The sequence below is a fragment of the Lissotriton vulgaris genome, chromosome 2_1, assembly GCF_964263255.1.
Source record: "Lissotriton vulgaris chromosome 2_1, aLisVul1.2, whole genome shotgun sequence".
NCBI classification, from domain to species: domain Eukaryota; kingdom Metazoa; phylum Chordata; class Amphibia; order Caudata; family Salamandridae; genus Lissotriton; species Lissotriton vulgaris.
The window spans coordinates 757,516,808-757,532,433 of NC_141687.1; the positions used below are offsets into that span (position 1 = coordinate 757,516,808).

Sequence of the window (15,626 nt, forward strand, 5' to 3'; positions counted from 1 at the left end):
TTGACACGTCAGTGAGCACGATGATGTAGGGACAGGCTGCAGTTGGCAGATCACACTTCAAAGTGGGACCAGAAATAGGAGTAGAAATAGTGGGACTAGAAATAAGAGTAGTACTAGAAATAGATGCAGGGAGAGTCCCCTCTCGACATCCCTGCGCCAGCTTAGCTGATATAACACTGGGTGCAGTAGGCACAAGTGCTTTCACCAGTGCCTGGTGGCCTGCTTGCATTCACCACCACAGGAGGGAGACAGACTTGCTGTAAGCTGGATATAGAGTGGTAGACACATGTGCTGGCTAGAATGATATGCCCAGGGTCCTGCTTTTGAGTGGGGCTAATTAGTTTAGCATCAATTGACTCCAGGTGAACAAGCAGCCCTTTCAAGTTGGCATCCATGATTGCTTCAACCATTTTGCTCAAATTATCCAGCATACCCTCGGAACGGTCCGCAAGAGATCCATTACTAGTTGCAGTGTTGTTCCCCTTGAGGCCCATTTGAGATCTAGAGGCACTTGTCTGCTGGGTACAGCCTTTATTAGTTTAGAGTTTAGGAGTGTAGCTAGCGTGAGGGGAATCTCGGTTGGGAGGCATTTGAAGTGGAGAAAGTCATGGGAGATTGTGCCAGTACTTGGGGTTTGGTCCAAATCTAAATGACCACGGCGACAGCCTCTTCTAGTTGGGAGGTGGGGACAGGGTGTAAATTAGGAGTAATATCAGCTACATCACTTGAGGCCATAGGAGCAAATGAGAGCCTTCTTTCTATGTTCATAATTTTTTTATATAGGTTCCCCACTGCCTTCTCAATGTATCCATCAAGGGTGCTAGCCTTTCTTTTGTCTGTTGGACCCCCCCATTCTGAATTCTAATTTCCGTATAGACATCCTTTCAAGCCTCCTTGGAGCACAAAGGAGCACACCTCGTGAGACCAAAAATTGCTTGATGATTGACCCCTTCTTCCTGACACCGATAACCTGGGGGTTTGTATCTCACTCCCATTTGGAGCAGCAAGTAAACAATTTCTTGGCCGTATGGGTCAGAAGATAAAAAGTTGCTTACCCAAAGAGGCCAGTGTTAGAGGGGTGGCCCAGCCCAGGCTCGTCGTCCGCTGATTGGCCTGCCCATGGCCCGGGCTTTGCCCGGGCTCGGCACACTTGTGACATGCGCTGCAGGAATGTTGACCCACCGCCTCTTGGCGCACACTGCATGGGCACCTCCTGGCGCTTGTTGAGATGCGGGATGAAGTCCCCTGAGGTTTGCAGAGTCAGTGGGGGCCAGAGACCCCTTTCACTGTTATTCATGTGCCCTGCTTTTCAAAGTCATTTTGGATCGCCGCATAAATCTAGCTATTGATCCTTCCTAATTTCTCCCCAGATGTCTCTGCTCTGGCACAAAAAGCATTTAAATGCATTGATTGTAAATCGTCCTCTGGGGTACGAACTACATAGGACCAAAGTCCTCACACAAACTAAACAGTTAATTATGAGGGGAGTCTGCGATGTGATGCCATTCACAAATCAAACCATATATAGGTCGATAGTCTTCTGTATTATGACCTGCCATCAAAAATCAAGCAGACCCTCACCAGGTACATTTAAGACCTATGGGAGGAATGGGGTAAGGGAAAAGCAGCTACTGCCTCTTATTAGGAAAGTTTCTGTTGCAGATATTTGCAGAGCAGCTACCTGGAAGTCCATTCAGATATTTCTTAAGCACTAATTGTTTTGATTCTGACTCCAGAGCGGATACTCCTCTGGGTAGGTATAATTTGTTTGCCAGAATTACAGAGTTTTCTCTGTCTGCCTTTTGATCCCTCATCTGGAGCAGGGTGTTGTTTATGTTGCTATTGTTTAGGAATGTTAAAGAGAAAAGGAAAGGTGTAGGAAGCTGGCTCTGTATATAGTATACCAAAGCAAGGTATAGTGTGCCCAGAGTCCAGTGGAACCCCTTAAGTAGGCAGAGGTAAAAGTAGATAATACCGTACTCTCTATTGGTGGTAGTGTGGGCGAGCAGTAAGGCTTTATCAGAGGGTAGTGTTAAGCATTTATTGTACACACTCAGGCAAGAAATGATGTCACACACTCAAAGACTGAACTCAGACCAATTTGTTTGTAAAAAAATATTATTTAGTTATTTAGTTTCTAGAACTAAGCCAAGCCTGGTGCAGGGACGTGAAAGAATACTTTGCAAGATTTATGCAGTGAATTTCAATTGAATGCAGGTTCAAATGCAGTAGGTTCATTTACAGGTAAGTCAACAGTTCGAAATTACATTTTAGTTACTTTGTAGATTACAGTATATGTTACTTATTGGATTACTTTTCCAGTTACTTTTGGCAATCAGTGTGATATGCCTAGGTATCACATTGAAACATTTCCTAGACAAAAGGTAAGTAATTCAGTTATGCAGTTTTTCAATGTTTCATTCAAACCAACTCCACACGTTAGATGAATTTTCAAGGAAAACCTATTAATGCAATCCTATCGGAGGAGATGAAGTTAACAGTTTACAGGTAAGTACTAATTTGTGGGAGTTGGTATCCTGGGGACGTCGGGTGCAGGGGTGTCTTTAGGCGTTAGGTTTTTCTTATCGACTCTGGTTATGGTCGGAGGGATCCTCCAGAAAGGGGCTGCAGGCGTCAGTTGGAGACTCGAGGCAGGTCAGGGATCAACAGATCCCAGGTCAGAATCGCTGGGGAGACCTCCTCGGGGTGTTGGGCCACTCAAACTTGGGCTGTGGGCGTCTGGTGCAGAGTGAAGAGCAAATCCGGTGCTCACAGGAGACAAAGTCTTGGTGTGGAAAGGGAGGGCAGATCCTCCAGGCTCTTGTGGGCTGCTGGCTGCAGGACAAGCCAGGGTTTTGCTGGAGCAGTTTGAGGTCAGGAAAGGCCGGTAGGGCTGGGGCCAAGACAGTTGGTGTCCTCCTCTTCTTCTTCAGCACGGCTCTTGGGTCCTCCTTCTTTCTCCTTGTCTGAGGAGGCAAGGTTCGGGGTTGCCCCATATTACTAGATTTAGGGGTGTTAAAAGTAGGTACAGGTCGGGACCAAGCGGTCCCTTCCTTGGGGCGGGTATACCCCTATTAAGCCTATTAAGCCTCACTCTGGTAGGCAGGGTCCCCCCATCTACTAGATGGCAGGGACTGAGAGTTGTGCTTCACCTCGCCTCCCCCACTCAGGGGTGGGATTGGCAAAGGTGGGCACACCTCTCCTCCTAACTTGGTTTTGCCGCTGGTTCTTCCGCCCAAAGTGGAGATCAGAACCAGTTGCTGGGAGTAGCAAATGGCTGGGGTAGCTCATAAAGGCGGCAAGCCTTTGAAGCTTCCCCTTCGTGGACCCTGCCCATCCTGGGTGAGGAGGCTTGGAACCTCATCCCAGGATGTGCATTGTTTTAGGACCCTGAGAGCGGCAGGCTCTCAACCCAGGGGTCCAGAAACATGTCTGGTGGTGGCAGCTGGCGAGCAGCCACTCAGCCAGGACACTAGAATTTGGTTGTTTTTCAGGGGGCATCTCTAAGGTGCCCTCTGAGTGCATTGTTCATTAAATCCTACCCTGGCATCAGTTTAACATGCTGAGAAGGTTGATACCAACCTTCAGTAAGGCCATTATGGTGATGTGGAGTTTGTAATGACAAACTCCCAGAACCATATACTTTTTATGGCATTACTGCACTTATAATGTCTAAGAATTGACTTAGACACCGTAGGGGTACAGGGCTCATGCCCCTGTACCCTCACCACCAGTATAGTGCACCCAGCTAGAAGGGTGGCTTACCAAAACCAGGGCATTGGATTGTAGGCCTGGCACACAGGGATATGTGCCATGTTGACTCTTCACTTTGTTCTGCAGAAAATGTGCAGTCTACAATGGCAGTGTGTTAAGGTCCAGGGCCTCTAAGGATGGCACAGTAAGTGCTGCAGCTCTTAGAGGCCTTCCCTGGTCACAGTGCCCTTGGTACCTATGGCACCTTCTACAGGCGTCTTATATGTGGCCAGAGAGTTGCCAATTGGGTTTTGCTACAGTACGGTTTAGGGATAGAACATAGGCCTTGGGTACCTGGTACCTGGTTGGCAGGAACCCAGAACACACTAAGTCAAAGTACATCAACAGTATGGCAAACAATGGGGGCAACCATGCAAAAAGGGGCACTTTCCTACAGAAGGTTACTCATAATCCTAGTTCTCTGTAATGCATATTTTCTCCGAGTCCATAAACAATAATCCTAAATCCCCCATTCCAAAAGTATAGCCTAAAACCATTTTAGAGTGTCCTGATTCTTCCACTGGAGTGGGTCTGAAGAGAGAAAAAGGTGCTCTAAACCTCGGATCCCAATGCGAAAGTACCTGGGTTCCTTAGTTCTCCTCTGGAACCAGCCAGCACAGCTTGTAAAACAGTAAGCCTGAACAGAGAGTATAGAGAAGCTGCCATTCTGCATTCCTCCCCTACAAAATAAAGAGCTTTATTTCAGTGCTCAAAGGAAGGGTCAGCTGTCTTCAAGCAGACAGCTGACATAATGACAGCAGATATAATACATAACGTGTATTATATAGAGAGATGGAGATAAGAGCACTTCGTGCTCCTCAACCAGCTACCTGACTAATGTGAAATTGGTGCCAGCTTGAGACGTAGCTATAATCCCAGTTGAAGAAGCAGTGTGCGGTCCAACCAATAGGGCTAGTTTTTGCCTCTTATGAAAGGGTTGTCAGTGACCAGAAGTACAGGACAAACTATGAACAACTCTGTGGAACAATTCTCCCAATCATATTCTGCACTGAAAGCTTCACCAGAAGGCCATTTATTTTGTGAAAATCATAAAGTGCAAAGTTCAAAATGATTCAGATGTTCATAACTCTGTGTTTTTCATACTGCACACCCCAAGTATAGTGTCCTGTTATTTTTTGTCGTAGTTGAAATCGATTCCATGAAGCCATAGTATTGTGTTAGATTATGTTGTAGTGGCTTCTAGTTAAGAGTTTTTTCCACTGCCCTCGTCTATTTACAGAAAAGTAATAATTGAGGATTGTAGAAACCAGTAAAGAGCCCAGGGATACAGCCTGCCAGGTAATTGTAATTTTATATTTATTCCATGTGACGAAATCTAAAGAATAAAAAAAGAAAAGCCCTAAATTTCTTTGGGTGTGTATTTTTAAATTTGAGAAATAATTAATTACAGTGTGGTGTCAATTCGGTAGGATATTATAAACGTAATATTTATTAATGTTGGCGTGTTCATGAAGGTTTTGATTTTTCATACACATTATAATTCAACCACAATTTTCTTTCTAGGTTTAATTCCAGAAACTTTGGATGAATGGAAATTTATACTATCCCGCGTGCACACTTTTCGCACTAATCATCTCCATCACGGAATACCACAAGAAAAAACAGTCAGCAATGGTAGCTGTGATTGGGCCAATAGCTTCAGTATTGAAAATGTTGCCCTGCTACTTGCCAAAGTTATTGGCCCAGATAATGCTATGCCTCTCCTTGAGGAATGTGGATTCAAAGAAGAATTATCTGAAAGGCTTCTACGCATATTTGAGATTTTAAGAGTTGCAGAAAAAAGACAAAGGTATTTTTCACTATTACAATTCTCCTACTGTGCTCTACTAATTTGTCGCGATCATGTGCAAGACATTCTTTCTGGTTTTTTTAATTTTTATTTTTACATATGCTGCTTCATTATATAGTAACGCTCTGTCAAGAGGTCCACTTTTGCAGATCTGTCTTCGTTATAGATCTCAGATCTATTTTCAGAAATTTTAAAATGCATATATAATCGCACACTCTTCAGAAATTGTGCTCATTTTATAGCACACATATAAGCCATGTGTCAGTCTCTTGGAGTGCAAGTTTCTGCTTTCCCTTGTGTGTTCATTATTTTATTTTATTAGTATAGAAGCCCATTAGGCTTTGATGACTCCATTCTCAGCCAGGTGCGGTGCTGGTGTAAGTTATTTGTTGACTGCTGTGTTCAGGTCTTCCTTCTTTTGAAATTGCATCATCTTATGTACTGTGCGTGTATGGCTACTATAATTGAATATTGCTAAAGGGAAGATTCTCCATGTCTTGGTTCTGGGGTCAAAATGTTGACAGATTGTTCGGATTGGTTAAAGTTCAACCTAGCTCAAAACATTAATGTAAACTAAACCTTGTTAGTATGACTGAGACTCACTGCTTTAACTGTATATATTTTGCACACACTTTTCTTATCACCTCTTTGTACTTGTTCACTGGGCCATTGCTTCTTTCTTGCACGTGGCAAACACTCAAATTGAACAAATTAAAACATTATTGATTTTTGTATATGGGCTTTTCCTTGATTTGTTTTCACTTTGCTCATGTTATTATGAATAATCTGTCTCTGTACTGAACATTTTTTCCAAAGGGAACATTGTCTTTTCATGTGCCTAAAATACACTTGTACCCTTGTAGTATTACGAGGTAGCCCCATATGTTTTTGTCCTGTTATTTGCTGAGGCCGTTAATCTGAAAGAAACAGGTTAGTATTAGATTCCTTACCTTAGAATATCCCCAGGCGTCAGTCTGGATCCGGAAACTTTTGCGTAGCAGTACCCCTGCGCGTCGGTAGGCGTCGTCTGCAGACGTCCCCTGCGGCTCCGCATCCGACGTTGGCGCCGTGATGACGTCGCTGGAGTATATAGACGCCGCCTCCGCGCGCTGACGTCATTTCTTCTTTTTTCCGCGCCAGTTAGCGCAGATCCGAGAAGTGCAGTACTCCGGTCTTTTGACCAAGTTTTTTGACCTTTGATCTTTTTGACTCTTCTTACGGTGCCGGTAGGATGCCCGGTTTTAAGAACTGTGACAACTGTGACCGTACGATGTCGGTCACAGACCATCACCGACTTTGCCTCCGGTGCCTGGGCCCCAACCACGACGTGGACGCCTGCGTCGATTGCCGGGCCTAGACGGGAGCGGTCCCACAAGCTGCTCGAGCTCCGGGTGTCAGCCCCGCGTCGAGAGCGGTCCCGGTCCGGCCGGAGGTCAAGGGAGCGGTCGCGGAGCCGTCACGAGCGCTCCGGGAGTCGTCACCATTCCTCTGGTTCCTCAGGTAGGAAGCACAAAAAGTTGGGTCGTCGTCATCGTACCCCCGACTCCCCCCGACGCTCACGCGATGCGGCCGGGGGTTCGGGTGGCCCCACCCCCGCGGCTCCGCGTGAGTCGCCGGCGCGGCCTGCTCCATACCCTGCGGTCCCTCGGCAAGGCGCGTCGCCCGAGGAGATAGAGGCGTTCCTCATGGCCATGAGGGCTCTGTCTCCTCCGACGGGTTCTGCGGCGCCTTCGGGCCCTGTGGTCCCGTCCGGGGGCCCTGGCGGTTCGGGTGCTCCAGCCCCGGCGCCGTCGGGTGCTCCGGCCCCGGCGTCGCCGACGGCTCCGGCCCCGGCGCCGCAGGAACCCTCAGGGTCGACGCCGGCTGGTCAACCGGCCTCTCCGGCGCCGATTCCATCGGGGCAACCCCTGGCGCCGCCCCCGCGCGGCTCCGGCTCCGGGTGGCACCGCCCCCATTCCCTCTCCGACTCCGGACGGGGAGTCGAACCGGCGTCGTCCGACGCCGAGCCCGACGCCGAAGGGGCCTGTGAACCCCGAGGAGCCGGTCTACATTGTTGATTCCGAATATGGTGAAGATGTAGATTACGGAGAGGAGTGGGAGGGGTCTGAAGACCCTCTGACCCGCGAGTGTCAGTAAGACGTGGACTGGACGGGTGACTTGGGTGACGCCAGTGGTCTGGATGACTCCCCCAACCCTGGCTTTGTCTCGCCTCCTACCGTGGCTTCGGAGGAGGGGGCAGCTTATTCAGTGGTATTGATGAGGGCTGCCAAGGCCCTAAACCTTGTGCTCCCCGTCGCGGCCGTGAGGACTAACATCCTCACTGAGGTCCTCAAACCGCAGTCATGCCCACAGGAGCCACTGCTGCCGTTCAACGAGGCCTTAACTGACGTTCTTTTGGGCACGTGGTCCAGGTCCGCTTCAGGTTCGCCTGTGGATAGGAACTTGGCCAGACGCCACCGTCCGTGTTCGGACGACCCCAAGTTTCTGTCCACCCATCCCACCCCTGAGAGTCTGGTGATCCAGGCCTCCACTTCCCAAACCGCATTCCCGTCGGCCCCGCATTACAGGGAATCAAAGAGGTACGACCAGTATGGCAAAAAGTTATTCTCGTCCCTGAGTCTGGGACTGCGGTCTTTCAACACTGCGTGCCTCTTGGGCCGCTACACCCACTCTCTGTGGGATACGGTCGCTGACCTGCTGCCTGAATGCCCGCCGGAGGTACGGGCTAAGCTCGGCAAGGCTATGATTGAAGGCCGAGACGCAGCAAGATACTCCATCAGGTGTGGTCTTGATACGACCGACTCGCTGGGCAGAGCGATGTCCACGACGGTGGCGATTCGTCGCCACGCCTGGCTGAGATCCGCCAACTTCTCGGCAGATGTCCAGAATGCATTAATGGACATGCCGTTTGATGGCAGTCGCCTGTTTGGCGACAAAGCGGACCACGCGCTGGAGCGCTTCAAGGACTCCAGGGTCACGGCCAAGTCCTTGGGTCTCTCGATCCAGCGCCAGCAAACGGGTTCGTTTCGCTCCTTTCGTGGCCAAGGAAGGGGCGGTCCCACACGTGCTGCCAGCCACGCCCCGCAACAGACTTATCAACGCGGTGGCGGCCGTGGAAACCGCCATGGTGGCGGTCTGGGACAGCGGCGAGGTCAGACCACACCTCCCCCCGCAGCATCTGCCACTAAATCCTCCTAGTCCGTGCTTTCAGACCCATGTGACGCCAGTGGGGGGCAGGGTTCGCCATCACCTCTCCCACTGGCGCACAATAACATCGGACAGGTGGGTGCTGCAGCTCGTCCGAAGGGGCTACTCCCTCCCCTTCGAGACCACTCCTCCAGCCATGCCACCGCAGAACCACCGTGTGTCAGGGGACCACTTGGCACTTCTGAGGGAGGAAGTTACGGCCCTCTTGGCCAAGGGGGCCATCGAGCGCGTTCCTGGGCCAGAAGTAGGACGTTGTTGCTATTCCCACTACTTTCTGGTACCCAAGAAGGACAAAGGGGGCCTACGTCCTATCTTGGACTTAAGGAACATCAACGGCTTCCTCCGGAAGGAGAAGTTCAAGATGTTGACTTTCGCTCAGGTCTTGGCTGCTCTAGACCCGCAAGACTGGATGGTAGCATTGGACTTGCAAGATGCGTATTTTCACATCCCCGTCCTGCCGGCCCACCGGCGTTACCTGCGGTTCACGGTAGGCCACGAGCACTTTCAGTTTATCGTGCTCCCCTTCGGCCTAACCAGCGGCCAACGGGTGTTCAGCAAGGTGATGGCGGTGATCGCAGCCCATCTGCGCAGATTGGGGGTTTCAGTTTTCCCCTATCGAGACAACTGGTTGTTGAAGGCGGGCTCGCCCCAGACAGTCGTCCACCACCTTCAGATGACGGCAGACCTCCTGCACGAGCTGGGGTTCTCCATCAATGTGCCGAAATCACACCTGTGTCCCTCTCAAAAGCTCCTTTTCATCGGAGCGGTTCTCGACTCGGCGCAGTTTCGGGTCTATCCTCCGGAACGGCGAGTCCAGGATATACAGGCTTTGATTCCCATCTTTCAGCCGTTATCCCGGGTTTCGGTCAGGTTGACGCTGCGGCTGCTGGGGCTGATGGCTTCCTGCATCCTTCTGGTGCATCACGCCCGGTGGCGGATGCGGGCTCTGCAGTGGGACCTGAAGTTTCAGTGGGCCCAGCATCAGGGCAACCTGTCCGACCATGTCTTGATCTCAGAGGGCACTGCAAGACAACTGCAGTGGTGGCTTACGGACCGCGATTGGGTCAGAGGCAGATCCCTCTCCCTTCCCCAACCGGAGCACGTTGTTGTGACGGACGCGTCCCTCCAGGGCTGGGGAGGCAACTTGGGAGAGGCAGAGATCAGAGGCATCTGGTCTCCGGCGGAGTCCCGGCTCCATATAAACCTGTTGGAGCTCCGGGCCATTCGTTTGGCACTGAAGGCATTCCTCCCCTTTGTCAACGGGAGTGTAGTGCAGGTGTTCACGGACAATACCACCGCCATGTGGTACTGCAACAAGCAGGGCGGGGTGGGGTCGTGGACCCTTTGCCAGGAGGCTCTGCGCCTCTGGCAATGGCTGGAACGTCAGGGCGTGACTCTGACGGTTCAACACCTGGCAGGTTCTCTGAACGCCAGGGCGGACAAACTCAGCCGTCGGTGCTCGATGGATCACGAATGGCGTCTGAACTCGGACGTGGCGCAAGGCCTCTTTCAGCAGTGGGGAGAGCCTTGGTTAGATCTATTCGCCACAGAAGAGAACGCGCAATGCCATCAGTTCTGTGCGTTGGAGTGTCCAAGACCCCACTCGCACGGCGACGCCTTTCGGCGCGAGTGGAGTTGCGGTCTGTTATACGCCTTTCCGCCTATACCACTTCTGCCCAGAGTGCTGAAGAAGATCAGGCGCGACCGGGCCCAAGTCATCCTTGTGGCTCCAGACTGGGCTCTAAGGTACTGGTATCCCGAGCTACTCAGCATGTCAGTCGGTCCCCCGATCCGCCTGCCCCTTCAGGAGGACCTTCTTTCGCAGCAGCAGGGGACGGTCCTCCACCCGAACCTGTCCAGCCTCCACCTCCATGCGTGGAGATTGAGCGGCGACAGCTGAGGCCATTTGACTTGCCTCCTGAAGTCTGTGATGTGATTCTGGCAGCCAGGCGTTCCTCCACGAAATCGGAATACGCCTGTCGGTGGAACAAGTTTATGGCAAGGTGCACAGCAAAGGCTGTGGATCCTCTCTCTGCCCCTCTTTCTGAGGTTCTTCTCTTCCTTCTTTCTCTTGCCCAGCAGGGCTCTGCTCTGGGCACTATCAAGGGCTACCTTTCTGCCCTTTCGGCCTTTCTGAGGCTGCCTGATCAACCTTCTTTGTTCAAGTCCCCCATTGTAACAAGATTCTTGAAGGGCATCACACACATGTATCCGCCTGTCCCGCTTGTGATGCCTCAGTGGGACTTGAACCTGGTTCTAACCTTCTTGATGTGTGCTCCCTTTGAGCCACTTCATTCCTGTCCTCTCCGTCTTCTGACTTTAAAGACGGCCTTCCTGGTTGCCATCACCTCTGCCAGGAGAGTGGGTGAGCTCCAGGCTCTTTCTGTCAAACCTCCTTTCATGTCCATTCATCCAGACAAGGTGGTTCTGAGAACGAGACCTTCTTTCCTGCCCAAAGTTGTCTCTGCTTTTCACATCGGGCAGTCCATCACCCTCCCTTCCTTCTTCCCGCCTCCGCATCCTTAAAAGGATGAAGAGCGGCTCCATCGTCTGGACCCAAAACGTGCGCTTTCATTTTATATGGATCGCACACGCCAGTTCCGGGTGTATGACCAACTGTTTGTTGGCTACGTGGGTGCGAAGAAGGGACGGGCGGTACATAAACGGACCATCTCTCGGTGGGTCGTTCTGTGCATCAAAGCGTGCTACTCTTTGGCTCGGAAGGAGCCTCCTGATGGGCTGAGGGCCCATTCCACTCGGGCCACGGCGGCTACTACTGCCCTGGGCCGGGGAGTCCCCTTGCAGGACATTTGCCAGGCGGCTACGTGGGCCTCGCTGCACACCTTTGCGAGGCACTACTGCCTGGACAGTCAAGTCCGGAGGGATGGCTTCTTAGGCCGTTCTGTCCTCCAGGACTTTCTGGTGTAGGATTGTATTGGTTCGCAGACCCACCACCGGGGTTGATATTGCTGGGGTATCTATTCTAAGGTAAGGAATCTAATACTAACCTGTTTCTTTCAGATGAACAAGTTACTTACCTTCGGTAACGATATATCTGTAAGAAACCGTAGTTAGTATTCGATTCCTTACCGCCCCACCCATCCTCCCCGTTCTGCGAACTGATACCTAGGGTTAAGGACATCCCTTTCAGGGCCCTAGTTTCAAATGGCACCAGTGTTGGTTCTCACATGGCTCTGCGTGTTCTGGCGTGGAAAAGCTGTGTGCAAAGAACTGACGTCAGCGCACGGAGGCAGCGTCTATATACTCCAGCGACGTCATCACGGCGCACAACGCCGACGACGGACGCGGAGCCGCAGGGGACGCCTGTAGACGACGCCTACCGACGCGCAGGGGTACTGCTACGCAAAAGTTTCCGGATCCAGACTGACGCCTGGGGATATTCTAAGGTAAGGAATCTAATACTAACTACTGTTTCTTACAGATATATCGTTACCGAAGGTAAGTAACTTGTTCATATGTGACCCTAGGTTTATGCTTCTTACAGCCTGGGGCTGTTGATGGTCATTACTGTGGGAACAATTTATCTAAAATGTTCCTTAGGTTGAACGATTGTATAAATGTCGTTTTGGAAAATATTTTCTGTTGTGCAAATTTGTTAAACACACTCTGTGTGAAAGTCAGAACACATATGTTAGAAACCTGTTTTATTGGGTAATTTGGTTAAATCATCATTTGTTAATACTTATTTTAAGATTATTCCAAGATTTGCTGAACTTACCCTTCGTAAAAAAAAATACTGCATGCATAATGTTTTCCTTCTTGTTTTCTTTTGCAGAGCAATGATTCAGTGTATGCTGGAAAAGTGTGAAAGATTCCTGTGGTCCTAACAGACATAGAAATACTAAAACTGATCATGGAGTACTTTATGATAAATAATTATTGTATAATCAAGGGCTGCCTTTTCTCTCACTTGAAATGAACATTTGTGATGTGTATTCTCCAAACAGTATTATTTCAAGCAATATAAGCAATATTTAAAAGAACTTTGTGGTTTGATAAAATGAGCCTACGCCATTTTTCAATTTCAAGTAATTTATACTATTTGTGTTCCCAATTTGTCCCTTTTCAGTTATTAGTGTCTTCTTAAAGCAAAAGCTTTATGGAATGTTTAAAATTGCACTAACAACCATCGGCATTTATTTTAGATTTGTATTTGTGAATGTTCTAATGTTATTTGTTTAAATACTATTTTTTCATATTTTCTTGAACTTGTGCGTTCAGTGTTTTATATTTTTTGTGACCTTTTCCTCTATGCATGATGTTTGTATTTCCTGTTTCTTAATAGGGATACTTCGCCTAGCACAGCACAATGAGTTATTTTGAAACTAACAAGGTATCTGTTGATAAATAAATATATATATCAGTAATGCTGAATTATAACTATTATGATGTCAGTGAAAAATGGGGTTACATGATTCATAAGATAAACCGACTCACAAACAGTGAGAGGTGAGATAGGACAGGTTCTTCCTTCTGCAGCTGACAGAGTATCTGCTGTTATTTCCAGTTTACTATGGAGTTGCAGTTTAGTAAATCCTCCTGGACTACTTTGTTCCGTTCTCTTAAAGCATACATAATTAGTAGATCAGCAACCTAAAGCCAAATTGCATGTCTGCATAGAAAGCTGAACGGAGGAACATTATTACAGATAAATATCTTTACTGAAAGGCCACTGCTAAAAGACGTTGTTACATGTGATAGAGACTTCTAGCCACAGATTCCTTACCTTTGAATTATCCCGAGGAGTCAGACTGTATCTGGAAATTTTCTTGACCAGTACCCATGCGTTTCAGTAGTGGCGTCATTCGGCCCTGCGTGGCATTGTCGGCCGCGTCCATACTGGAAGGGACGTCTGTGGAGCCTGTATAGGCACCACCCCAGCACGCTCACCTCATTTTTTTTCTTTCTGTGTAGGTCATCTCAGAGCTGGGAAGAGCTACCCCTTAGTCAATTTTTGACTAACTTTTTTTGATGTTTTGTTGAAGTATTTCAAGGTTTTTGCATTCTGGTGTGGTAGGAATGTCATCCAAGAATTCCAGCTTCAAGGCATGAGGCGCCTGACACCCCTCGGTGGCGGAACCACACCTTATATGCCTTTGGTGCCTTGAGCGCAACCACAATTCGAAGGCCTGCTCTAATTGCTGCGCCATGCTCCAAAAGAACTTGATGGTGCAAGCCCTCAAGCTCCTGGCGGCTCGATGTTGCAATGCCACAACGTACCAGATCCCAGGCGAAAGGAAGGTCCAAGGAGCGGTCGCGAAGTCCATGAAGCTCGTAGCACTCAAAATAGTCAGGCCATGTGGGTGACTCCCGCCACAAGAAAAACAAGTTGTAGAAGCGTGCTTTGACTTAATCTCGTCCATCGGCCAACAAGATGAAGGAGCGTCACTCGAGGCCTGACTGCACAGCTGAGCTCAGTTTCTCCCGTAGTTTCTGGGAGCCAGAGCAACCCCATCCCAATTGAGAGTTTTATAAGGCTATGCTCCTCATATTTGGGCGGCTTGTTCCTATTCGCATGCTTTCGGACCCCGCAGGTTCAGAAGGGACCCCTACTGGATCCAGCAGCTCCCATGCCAGTCAGGCTCCATGGATCTGCATAGGGATCCAGATCAGCGCTGGTCATGACATTTCAATCTTCCCCATTTACATCCCTGAATCTGACATGGAGCCAGAGGGGCTTCACCGACGATGGCTGGATCCATGGCTCCAGGCCCAAGCCTGAACCTTATTTTTATGGGATAGGGCTAGTAGGGGTCACTGTACCCTGAAGAATACCAGCATTATGAGACCAATATGGACTGGTGTGAGGATTTTGTGGAAGCCAGCGGACTGGATACCTCTCTAGATACTGCCTTGCTCTCTCCACCTAATTTGGCTGTGGAGGAGGAGCTTCATTCGGAGTGGTAGTGCGGAGGCTGGCTGAGGTCCCGGACCTTAGCTTGCCCTTGGTGGCAGTCAAGACTAATGTCTTGATGGAAGTGCTTCAACCTAGAGACTCCCCTTCGGAATCAATTCTGCCATTTAAGAAAGCACTTCATAATATTCTGCTTGGGACTTCGTCCAAGCCCAACACAGGGGCTACTGTGAACATGGCCTTTGCCCGTTGTCACTGCCCCGCTCCAGCAGACCCCAAATTCCTCACAGAACACCCTACTCCATAAAGCTTGGTAGTCCAAACCTCCTCTAACCACATAAATCCTGGCACTTTTCCAAGAGCACAACCGGATTGGGAATCCTAGAGGCTGGACAACTTAGACAAGAATTTTTTTTCTGCCACTAGCCTGGCATTGCGGTCTGTGAAGACCACATGCCTTTTAGGCTGCTTTTCTCCCAATCTGTGGGATACGGTTGCGCAGGCGCTGCCAATGGTTCTGGAGGAGGCCTGGGCCATGCTCTCCCAGGCTGTTTACGACGAGATGAATGTAGCCAAATCCCCTATTCGGTGTGGGCTGGACATCACCGACTCACTGGACAGAGTGGTTTCATCTACAGTGGCCTACTGGCTTTTCTGGGAATGTCCAGTCAGCACTTATGGACATGCTCATTGATGGCTCCTGTCACTTCAGAGACAAGGTGGATTCTGCGCTGGAGCACCTTAAGGACAGCAGGGCTACAGCCAGGTCCTTGGGCCTTTCCATGGCCCTTGTCGCCCCCAGTCCCCCTTTCACTTCTTTTGTGGCCACGGAAGGGACTTCCAGTTGTGTCTTTACCCACTCAGCCACTGCGACGCACAAGCTTCCCAGCCTCTGCATGGCAGAGGACACTTGACCCACAGACCCCATGTGTCACGCAGCCAGAGTTCGGGCCAGTAGACTGCTCCCCCAGCAGTCGCAGT

At 49.8% G+C, this 15,626-nt stretch overlaps 1 protein-coding gene across 1 annotated transcript in view; it reads left to right on the forward strand.

The window, feature by feature from the left end:
* HPS5 (HPS5 biogenesis of lysosomal organelles complex 2 subunit 2) overlaps window positions 1-13,171 on the forward strand; it is a 607,584-nt gene extending 594,413 nt beyond the window's left edge. Inside the window, exons 22-23 of the mRNA XM_086956066.1 lie at window positions 5,278-5,563; window positions 12,567-13,171. Coding sequence (XP_086812192.1) covers window positions 5,278-5,563; window positions 12,567-12,618 — 338 coding nt within the window. The 3' untranslated portion in view covers window positions 12,619-13,171. The remainder of the gene's footprint in view (window positions 1-5,277; window positions 5,564-12,566) is intronic.
* Window positions 13,172-15,626: the final 2,455 nt, after the last annotated feature.